At 33.6% G+C, this 11,764-nt stretch overlaps 1 protein-coding gene across 1 annotated transcript in view; it reads right to left on the bottom strand.

Moving 5' to 3' along the window:
* Positions 1–526: 526 nt before the first annotated feature.
* The window catches only part of ARL6 (ADP ribosylation factor like GTPase 6), a 35,439-nt gene continuing 24,201 nt past the window's right edge, over positions 527–11,764 (bottom strand). Inside the window, exons 7-8 of the mRNA XM_004002853.5 lie at positions 8,498–8,553; positions 527–3,200 (exon numbers count right to left, since the gene is read on the bottom strand). Coding sequence (XP_004002902.1) covers positions 3,175–3,200; positions 8,498–8,553 — 82 coding nt within the window. The 3' untranslated portion in view covers positions 527–3,174. The remainder of the gene's footprint in view (positions 3,201–8,497; positions 8,554–11,764) is intronic.

The raw sequence follows: 11,764 nt of genomic DNA, 5'->3' as shown, positions 1-11,764 counted from the left end.
GGATTAAATATGAATTAATACGTATATGTAAAGTGCTTAGTGCCTGGCACACATATAAAATATTAAAGACATATATAATGTTTATTATTACTACTATAGTTCTAACCTACTGTTCCTCTATGACTTCTAGCATCACATGCTAAATTGAAATTTGGAAAAGAATTTAATTTGTTCTTTGTGGTTTATTCCAAATCATCAGAAAAAAAGCTTAACACTCTGTGTCCATGAAGCAGCCAAGTGTAGCATTAAAATCGAATGACCACCTGATGCGAGGAGCTTACTCATTAGAAGAGAACCTGATGCTAGGAAAGACTGAGGGCAAGAAAAAAAGGGGGTGGTAGAGGATGAGACAGTTAGATGGCATCTCCGACTCTATGGACATGAGTTTGAGCAAATTCCAGGAGACAATGAAGGACAGGGAAGCCTGGCATGCTGCAGTCCATGGGGTTGAAAAGAGTCAGGCACCACTTAGTGACTGAACAACAACAAAGAAGGAATAATCAGAAAGCAGAAAATATGCACTGAGTCAGTTAAAATGCACAGTATTTTAATTTACCAGAGTTACGTGCAGGATGTATTTGCCTTAAGTTTTCTCAAGGGTAACTGCATATATTTATAGAAATTACAACATGGTGGGCTGAAAATTTCAAAGGAAAAATAATAAATAATCAGAATTCATAATTTTTAGCAGACAACCTACAAATGAAAAATATACACAACGCAGCTCTTTTGTGATTTATAAGGCACAGGCTGAATAGGGCCACATTACAAACATTTAAATGCAAAATATACAATAGGCTAACTTTTCAACATTTTATGAGGTGTCATATTGAAACGTAGAGCATAATGAATTAATTTTTGTAACACAATGATGTCTAAACATAAAAAAACCTTGCTTTAGCCTAAATACATTTTAATTGCATAATATGTTAAATACAAATGCAATACCCTCAGTGTATTTACACTTATATGGCATGCTGTGACCAGTAAAGCCCAACAGAGTACGAAAGGATGAAAACAGAGTATGAAAGGATGCTTATAAACTAGATTTGGAGATTACGGAAACAAAGGAAACAGTCAGTACCTTCTTCTATGTATTTGTATAGGTATGAACTACTGTAGTTTGTGGAATACTAATTAGCTCAGTATTAACATAGTTTTAAGAATTATTCTTATCATAGTCATTTCTGCCCAGTTTAAAATTTGAAGTGTTAAACAGACTTGAAACAAACAAAAAGCAAAAATAAATAAGTAAAGCAGTAGTCCCTTGTCCATGACCTCCTCCACACCCATCCTATTCTCCCACCCCAGCAAAGACTTTCCTATCCTTTTAGCTATTCTTATGACAGATATCTCTATATTTCTAAAATCAGTATTACTCTTAGCTCTTGAATCATCTATTTTAAACAGATTGTTTTGTTCTGAATCCCAGAACCACCATTTAGCTCTGTGATCTTAAACAAGTAACATTTTTAGGTCCTTTCCTTGTCTATAAAACAAATACTAGAATCTACTACATAAGGTTATTATCAGGATTATATGACACAAAATACCATACATGTAATAATATTTTGCTCAAAATACAATGATAGCTATTATTATTGTTACCTTATGGTAGGTAAGGATTTGAATTCTCTTGCACCACCACTTTTTCCATCCTCCTAAAATAGTTATAGCGTATCAGTTTTTTTGTTGAATTGCAGTGTTTTCACCTTCACATCTTTTTTATATTTGAAGCAACTCTAGATTAATGAAACTCACTTTGTATCCTCATCAAAACCATTTATGAGAAGTTGGCAAGCTAGCTAAAATGCTGGCTTTCCAATGGGAATAGTTTGGGTAATTTTCAATTTGCCAAATTTCAAATCACTGGGACTTCTGGACTAAGAGAAACTGGATTATAGAATTTTTACTATAGCTTTAAAATTATTATATACAAATCTCTGTGAAACATGCCACTACTGTAGTCACTGTAATATACCTTTATTATTCACTTACCTTTTGCCTTCTGTTTCTTTCATTTTCACAGCTAAGGATATTTAAGATGCTACATACTGTATATTAGTTTTCCTTTATATGGAATATTTTTCAGGATTTACACTACTGCTCTATCCACAGTTCCCCAGTGATTGATTAAAAACAAATGCTTCTATTTAGTGTTTACAATTTCAAGTAGTCTCTAAGTTGTGAGAAGCAACACAATTTGCAAACAGTAGATGGCAGAAGTATGTTTAAAATTCTAAAGAATATTTTTGCAGCAGTTCATGCACAAGAAAATCATAGTTTATGAGTCACAGTCTATTTTAACAAAGTACCACAGTAAACTGGACACAATTTAAAGGAAGAAAGAAAAAAATCAACTGCAATAATTAATCTTAATATGCAATATTTTCATTCAGCCAATTAAATAAATTAGACACTATGTATGAAAAGATTCTCAAATTTCCCCTCATTATCTTTTAAGTTCTCTGAGGATAAGCAACATGTTTTATTTACATCACCATTGCCTAGGACAATGCCAAACTAGTACAGATACAGAGATATTTCACATGTATTCACTGAATAAATGAATTCTGTTTAACTTGGTCTCAGATAATTTGCAAATGTTTGACAGTAAAACACCAAATGCCATATTAACACAGCATTATTCTTTTTGGCATACAAAGCACACTACTTGATACATTACATTTTAGGTTATGTTGATGGTGACATATAGTAAAGCTTTAATATATATTAATTTACCCAAGGACCCTTATAAATAAAGTTCTTTTTCACAAGCACATCATACTACAAAGTCATATCATAAACTATACTTTGGGACAATTAAAAAATAAAATGCATTAAAGATATCATTAATCATGATGGGGTACTGAGATAACTCTGACTTTATAAACATTCTAATTACAATCAAATGTAGACCTTTACCAAGAAGTTGATAAATCTAGGGAGGGAGCTCTTTGGGGGGAAGATTTAGTTTTGATATAATTAATGGCCAGATTAGCATACCTGAAGTCCTATCTTCTTAAAAACCTCATTAAGAGTCCATAAATGCAAGTAGAAGATTATAAAGTATTCTTAGGTGTAAAGACACCTTTAAAAAACGTAAAGTATTCAGTTTGCCTTAATATATATTTCTTCAATTGAAAACTGTTGAGGTTTCCAAATACTATTTTTTCATGTCTTCACAGCCTGGATCTGATCTGATAACAAAAACCAAACAAAAAATTATTAGTCTCTATAGGGCAAAATCTACTTTCTAAAGTAATCAAAGACAAATCCATAACAATAGGTATAAACCCATGCATACAACTGCTTTTTTTAAAAGCACAATTCATATTATAGTTTTTGTCACTGTACATGCACCCAATTAGACTCAACTAGTTCTACGAGGCTTGTATTAAAAAATCAGTCCCTTGCCTCATCCCTTCTTTCTCCCTTCACAGGCAACTACTTCCAACTCCTTTTTAGGTGATTACCTCTGTATCTCTAAATAATATGCTTTTATCATTACTTCTTGAATTCAGTGTAACACAGGGCTTCAGCTCTCACACATTTGTACACCATCTTCTGCCACCCTCATGCTTCCAATACTCCCATTTTCCTAAAACAGTAATGTTTTATGTGAATGCTACTCACAGCTGGGACAAGGGATACACTTCAGTTACTTTTCCTTTCTTCTACTATATTTTGTTTTCCCTGCAGTGAATAATTGCTTTTCATCCCCAACTCTGCCTTTTTAAAAATGTAACTAACATTATACTTCAATCCACTACTTTCACACCGTTTCAGGCTTTACTAGTATGAGGCATAAAACTGGTCTATCATCTTCACTTTCTTGAAGAACTCTCCATTATAGTCTTGTGCAGACTCTTTCATCTGACCAGCTGTTCTCCATGCTCGTCCAGGTATTTTCATATGGGATCTTTCATTATAACTCTAGGATCTCTACTATCAACCTAGGGGTTCCTTCCCAACTTTCTTATGCAGACTTCCCTATCTCATGGTACCTTATTTTTCCTGCTTTATTCCTTTGTTTTTGACAAGTATACCTCTGTGGCTACTTTAGTATTAATAAACTGTATAGAAAGTGAACTCTTGAGACTTTACATGGCTGAAGATGTCTTAATTCTCTACAGTTACAATACACTGATACTGCCTGAGAATATTATTTTCTCCTTAGATTTTTCCAGGCACTGCTTCCAAGTGTTGCTGGTGAGAAGTCTGATGCTACTTTGTTTCCTTATCTAAGGAAATCTTCTGATGAAATCCCTTATTTTCCTCTCAGGAAATATGGTGAATTTTCTACCATCTTCAGTGTTGATTTTAATGATGCACTTTGGTGTGCGAATATTTTCATCCACCGCCTTGGGCTCTAAAGGGGTCTTATAACTAAAAACTCATCATTCAGTTCTGGAAAATAATGTTTTATGATTTGATGACTTTCCACTATTTTCTGTTCTCTTTTAGAAATTCCTACTAGGATTTTGGGCCTCATAAATGACTCCTTACTTTATCTTTTCTCCCCCCATTGTCTTTTTCGTACTTTCTTAGAGAATGTCTCTATTTTATCTTCTTTTGACTGAGTTTTCCATTTCTACTTGTTGTCCAGTCACTCAGTCATGTTCAACTTTTTGCGACTCCATGGACTGCAGCATGCCAGGTTTCCCTGTCCTTTACCATCTCCTAGAGCTTGCTCAAGTTCATGTCCATTGAGTTGGTGATGTCATCCAACCATTTCTACTAATCTATTATTATTTTTCAAGAACTCATTTTTTTTTCAATTAGTATTCTTGTCATATTCATGAAAGTAATATTCTTTTATCTCTTTGAGGCTACTTGAATAGTGTTTTGAAATGTTCTCCCTAAATAGTCTTTTTGCAAACTTTTTCTTTTGCTCCATAATTCCTAATGTTTTGTCTTCAAATACTTGGCAATACTTTGCTATCTTCTCATATGTATAAGTGAACACTATAAAGTTGACTGGAATTTCATTACAGGTGTGAGGCTTGTCAAAAGTAATCTTCATCCTAGTGTACAGCTAGGCCATTTCCTTGAGAATTTCTAATGGTTAACACCTTTAGAACTTTTCTCTTAGCTGGTCTGACTCCTCAAAGCTGGCTTTCTATCTTCTACCTATTGCCAGTGTCTTCTAGGAGAATCAGGAGAAAGCAGAACATGGTTATAATCTTCAATATGAAACTTCCATTTATTCATTTTCAGTTTACCATTCCAACACACAGTTGTGCTCAGAGTTCTCCACTCCAGAGATACTGTGCGACTTTTTGCAAAGAATGAACCTTCAATCTTCTTCTGGGGCACAGAGGTATACCTGTGCATCTCCTTTCAGTCTCACCTCATCCTTATTTCTAATTTCCATCAATTCCTGAGCCTTTGAAGAGATCTGCAATGTAAATTAGGACGGTTTCCAGCTTTCTCCAGTGCTAGCTTTGGAGAAGGCAATGGCAACCCACTCCAGTACTCTTGCCTGGAAAATCCCATGGACGCAGGAGCCTGGTAGGCTGCAGTCCGTGGGGTCACTAAGAGTAGGACACGACTGAGCGACTTCCCTTTCACTTTTCACTTTCATGCATTGGAGAAGGAAATGGCAACCCACTCCAGTGTTCTTGTCTGGAGAATCCCAGGGACGGGGGAGCCTGGTGGGCTGCTGTCTGTGGGATCGCACAGAGTCGGACACGACTGAAGTGACTTAGCAGCAGCAGCAGCCAATGCTAGCTTAGAATTCCACTCTCTCAAGTCTGTTAAGTTATTCAATATTCATCACATATTTGGCTTCAAAATTTGGTTACCATTTTTGTCACTCCCATTATTTTTGTCCTCAGTCTCTTCACTCTTAGTGAGATTTGAAGAGGGGATGAAACTGTGTTCAATCCTTGGCTTTTCAATGGAATGTCCCTATACACAGTTTATAAAATTCTTATATAAAAACTGGAAGCATTATAAACTTTTCCCATATGATAAAGTGACTCAGTTAATAAGTTTCATGAGTCATGTGGAATGATGTTTTGTTTTTTCATAAATACTTAAGTTTCGGAGCTAGAAAACAACTTACACTTCTGCGATAGTTTCTATATATCCTCTGGTGGTTTTAAAAAATACTTAATAGTCTACTTATGGCATCTTGTCTTTGGGCCGTAATTGACAATCCCTCCAAAAGAGAATAGAATCATGGCACAAAATGTGTCATTTAATACTTTATCCTCAGTTTTTCAACCTTAAATTTAAAATAATAAAATTAAATTGGTCCAAAATGAACCAGAGCCTTCTTGTTTACGATGTTAGGAAATTTCAGAATTTTGCAAGGAAAATGAAGAGATTTAAGTTCAGAACATCTTTCAAAGATTTACAGAAAAACTTCTTGATAGTAAGTTAACAAGAAGAGGCACAGACTAGTTTCCTAAATTTACTGCTACTTATTTTGCAAAGTAGATTTTTACCTGTTTTCAAATCCAAAGACAGGAGCATCAAAAATATAAACTATTTACTATAACATAGAAATTATGAACAAAGGATCTCCTACTCAAAACCAAACTGATATAGTTTTAAATTTGCATACTAAGTTTCCTCTTCTGTTAAACAGAGAACTTACATAAAAGGATAAACTGAACATTTTTTGAGTGCTTTCTTAAGCTAGGCACTTTAATACATAGAGCATTTCATTTAATCTGTATGGCAATTTGGGCTATTTTTTTTAATTTTATAGATGAGGAAAATTATCTGTATAATATAAAGATATTAGCTAATAATTAACAAGTAGTGGACTATATCTGACAGACTCAGAAGTCCAAGTGTTTTTTACTTCTACATCCTGCTGCCCACATAAAATGGGGATACTACTACTTACCTTGCAGAGAATTGTAAAGTTTACATAAAATACTATGGCAACACAAGGGCACAACTTTTTTTTTTCAATAATGTATCCTTCTTATAAAGATTCGGGAGTTAAGATACAAAGAAATATCAATGACAAAATTAGATTAGAGTTGGCAAGTGGCATTGTGATGTTGGATCACTACTGACACCTAGTGGCCTTATTGTTACAGACAAAATAAAAAGATGTACAATTTAAAATCCGGATGACCATCACTTATTTTCAGTTAAATACTGTGCTTTGTATTTTTTATTATGAACAATTGTGGGTTTCCATTCACACTATATCTCTGCTGTGAGCAATAATAAGTACTTAAAATAAGAAATAAAGGTTGAAAATATGTTTCTCTAGAATGTTCCTTTGTAATCTATTTGTTTTATGTGGAATCAGTCCCATAAAATGGTCACTTTGATCACTTCTTTACACAGTCTGAAAAACTAAATTGTTGGGTTCAAAGAAAAATCCCACTAGTGATTCTGAGAACTTTTAGAGGTTCTCAGTTAAGTTTCACTTAATTGTAAAATGTAACTAGAAGGTTCTTTATAGTGTAATGGTAAATGGCATGATGACTATATAAACACAAAAGAAGGAAACAAAAATACAAGTCTGTGTAGTTAACTAGAACACCACATTTTACTAATAACACAAATATTTATTAGATATATATTTAGTATGTTGAACTAAAGAAATATTATGTCTCTTTATGTATGGTAAGCAGGCTACTCTTAGATCCACCATGACATACAGTAGAGGAAAAAAAAAATCACATATACCTGGAATAAAAAGGATGTGTAGAAGAAATTAAATTTATAGCCACAAGACCACAGCTCATGAATTAACAAGTTAATCTCATTATTCACCCTTATTCAGGGCAGGGAGGTTCCTAAAAGAAATTATCCCCTGTCCTGCTCAAAAATGGAAATTTTTGTGCTTGACCTTCAGGGTCCTATAATAAGAAGGACTTATAGAACTTGGTTTCATGCACATTCACGTTTTATTTCTCTGTGTGGGTCACAGTGCTTCAGGCCATTCCTGTGTCTTGTAGACAATGTAACCTTAGGGAAAACGATAGATCTGGTATAGTAAGCCTGTACCAACTGTGATGGCTATTTTGATGAATAACATATAGAACTGTGATATACAGAAACACTAATAGAATACCAGTATATACAGTACTAATATGAGTAATGAAATTTGTAGAAACATGCCATGTATAAATGGAGCTATATGTGGAGTACAGCATGACTCTTGAAAGACACATGCCACAAAGAATTTATTGACAGTAGGTCTAAAATTTATCCCCAAATTCAAATGTGCTTCTATTACTAGATCTGACAGAAACTTATTGCTATAAATTAAAATTATACTCTAGAGTTTTCATGTATATTGATATAAGTACTTTTTATTTAAATAAATCCTTCATAAAAATGTAACTGAAGTAAATGGAGCAAGGCATTGGATACTTACTGTATTGTATTTTCTGATAGCAGAAATAGATGGAAACAAGAGGGAAAAAGGCAGTGATATAATAAAAATAAAATGTAAAAAAGGACAGAAATGTGACTGGAAAGAAAATAAAGGCTGGAGATGCAGTTTTTTATGATGTACCTTGAAGCCAGTCTACACCTTCTTGCAATCCTTCTCCTTTTATGGCATCACTAGCACTGAAATAAAACCAACAGAAAAATATCCATTTCATCAAAAAACTGTAAGAATAAATAATTACAATTTTGCCATATGGCAAAAAAATATATTTAGTAACATCTGAGCAAAACTGGTTAAGCACTGAAACTGAATATACATAGGACATAAAAGTCTGAGTGTTTAGGATCAAGACATGAGAAAACTAGTCATTAATTTATATGGACATTTATAAAAATATATCATTAAAATCTTACTATTTTAGGAATATTACTTGGACTGGCATTAACAAAACATACTTTGAGCTATTCTCTCAGTAATGGGATTGTAGAGCACACCATCCTACTTTCCCCTACCAGCCTCAATGATTCAATAACATTTATTTATTAGAAATGCTTTACTTGGGTTGTAATTTAACCACAGGATGGAGTGACTTTATTTGAAATGAAAACTGATATCTAAAAGGTATAAATCTGTAACTGTAAGTGTGGTAAACTGGCAAAATAAAAAAATCCCAGTAGACTTCAACCACAGTTTTATATTTATTGGTTTTACAAACCTCGATAGGTTGTTTAACTCTTTGGCCTTCAGTTTTTGCTTCTGGAAAATGGGGAAATATTACCACTGGCCTCATGTGATTATTATAAGAATTAAATATTTGAGATATGCACATAAAACATTGAATACAGAGTCTTTTCACTGTCATTCCATTCTTGAAAGTAAGTAAGCCTAAATCCTTATTGTGACATTATTTTATAAATAATAAAAATTAAATTATATAAACTAAAACAAAATGTAGAGGATTTTTTGAGTATGAAATAATCTTTTTCTGAGACTCACATTGACAGTTTCTCACGTTACTGATATAATTACCTAATAACAATTAGTATACATAATTAGATTTTCTGTATGATTAAGATTTCTTTTAGTGTGCTGAAGCATGACTTTAAAATGTACTAAATTATCTTAAAACAGTTAATTTGATTCTAATCAAGAGAAATTACTTTCAAGGAATTATTTATTGGACCAAGAACATGACTCATCATAGAATTATTTTAAAATAGGAAGACAGAAATAAATAGCATGAGATACGCAATTATTCAAAGCAAACTATGGATTACCTTTATTAATAGCAAAACATCACTAACTGAAATACTTCTATCAAGAATGATCAACGTATTGACTTTTATCACAAACTTCTAGTCCCATATAAGAGCACAGGGCCATGAAGAAACCCTTCTCCTTTGGTGGAGGTGTCACTACATTTCTAAAAATCTTGCATCTTTCCTAATAATTCCCAAATATTTAAATTCTACCTTTCATTTCAAATAAATCATAAGACTCATAACTGGAATAAAAGACAGAGTCTTCACCATTTTCTGCAAGGCACTATGTGACATAGCCCCTGGTTATTTCTCAGGGGCCTCATCTACAATTTCCCCCTGCCTCTCTGTTCCAGCCAGCAAGGACTTCTTGCTGTTTCCAGACAACATCAGGCACATTCTTATCCAAGAGCCTTTTCACTTGCTGGCCTCTCTATCTGGAAAAGTTATTCCTTCAAACCTTTGTGTGAATTGCTTCTTGACTTCAATTGTATCTCAGAGGAAGAGCACATTCATTATTCTTTCTCTTACTATTCTACTTTTTTTTTCACCCTCCCAACTGATGTTTTTATTATCTGTCCCCCTCTCAAGATAGTAAAAATGCAAAGGCAAACATGTATCACTCCAGGGACTTAGTCAAAGAACACGTGGGAAGAATTAAAACAGGATCAGACTTGAAAATCAGAGTTGACTATCTGTTTAGTAAAACAGTCAAAAATAAACCCAAAAAAATTTCCAGACTATACTTCTCTATAATCTCTCCTTTACTATCCAAATTTATTTGTACCTAAAGCAAGAGAGATGCAATATTTTATCTCTGTACCACTCAGCAATAAATTTTTTTCTCCAAAATTAAAGGAGGAATTTATTTTTAGTTCAAATAAAAACCTTAACAAGTGAAACACTAATTGGAACTTAGTGAGATGTCCAGTTTGAATTAAGAAGTCAAAATTTTAGACAAACTTAAAAGAAAAACTTAGCCTTATTCTACAAGTTGTACAGAAAATAAAGAAACTGGCAATATGCTCTAAGTCCATATCCTTATAGCATCAGCTATTATTTTTTTCTCTTATTAAAAAAAGTTAAGGTGTCACAATTAAACAAATAAAACTAACAGAATTCAATAGCTAATTATTAAGGAGAAAGACATTTTCCATTTGCAAAATTAATTTCTACTTCAAAATTAAGAGGAAAACTACATCTTTTACTAATTAGAATTGACCCGTATTTTGAATGTTGTACTTTCCATTAATGTAGTCAGCACACTTAGGGCAAAAATTAAATTATTCTACTTTAGATATTATCATTTTAAGTATGATTTACAAAAATAGAAAGGTTCTATCTTAAGATAGTTCTCTACACCAAATCCCTCCTTGCTTTACCAACAAAATACCACAGAACCTCAAATTCCAACTAAAGAATAATTTAGTAAACACTAATTTTTCCTCTGATTTCCAAAGTAAGGAGGGTTTTACTCATGATATGTGGCCTTAGGTATTGAAAAATTTCAAGGGATTTCTCAAGTGCTATAGTATTACTCTTTCAGCACCATGGTTAGCTCTTAAAGTTTTCCTCTGAGTTCTACCACTTCCTTCTTTCCTTGCTGTCTTTGCCTCTGTGTTCAGCCTTTCTCTATAGAGGAGAAGGTGGGGGCCAGGGACAGGTGGGGGCGGGGGTGAACAGAAGGAAGCTTAATGTAACATAAGGTGGTGGTGTAGTCGCTAAGTCATGTCTGACTCTTGTGACCCCATGGACTGTAGCCTGCTAGGCTCCCCTGCCCATGGGATTCTCCAGGCAAGAATACTGGAGTGGGTTGCCATTTCCTTCTCCAGGGGATCTTTCTGACCCAGGAATTGAACCCGGGTCTCCTGCACTGCAGGCAGATTCTTTACCAACTGAGCTATGAGGGAAGCCCTCATAGGGTAACATAAGGTAGCAGTAGGCATTAAAATACTATCTAATATATAACTTCTGGTTATCCTCATCAGAATATTTTGGCAGAAAAACACACTGGAATTAAATATATTAGTAGGAAACTGCTTTCCAAATAAAAATGTATGATAATATCAGACTCTAATTATTTAAGAGTTCAGTTTTACAGTATGTCCAAATAAGATAGATTTTTATATTT

The sequence above is a fragment of the Ovis aries genome, chromosome 1 (assembly GCF_016772045.2).
Source record: "Ovis aries strain OAR_USU_Benz2616 breed Rambouillet chromosome 1, ARS-UI_Ramb_v3.0, whole genome shotgun sequence".
NCBI lineage: Eukaryota > Metazoa > Chordata > Mammalia > Artiodactyla > Bovidae > Ovis > Ovis aries.
Note: the sequence above shows the minus strand (reverse complement) of the source record. Positions and strands in the feature narration are given on the sequence as shown.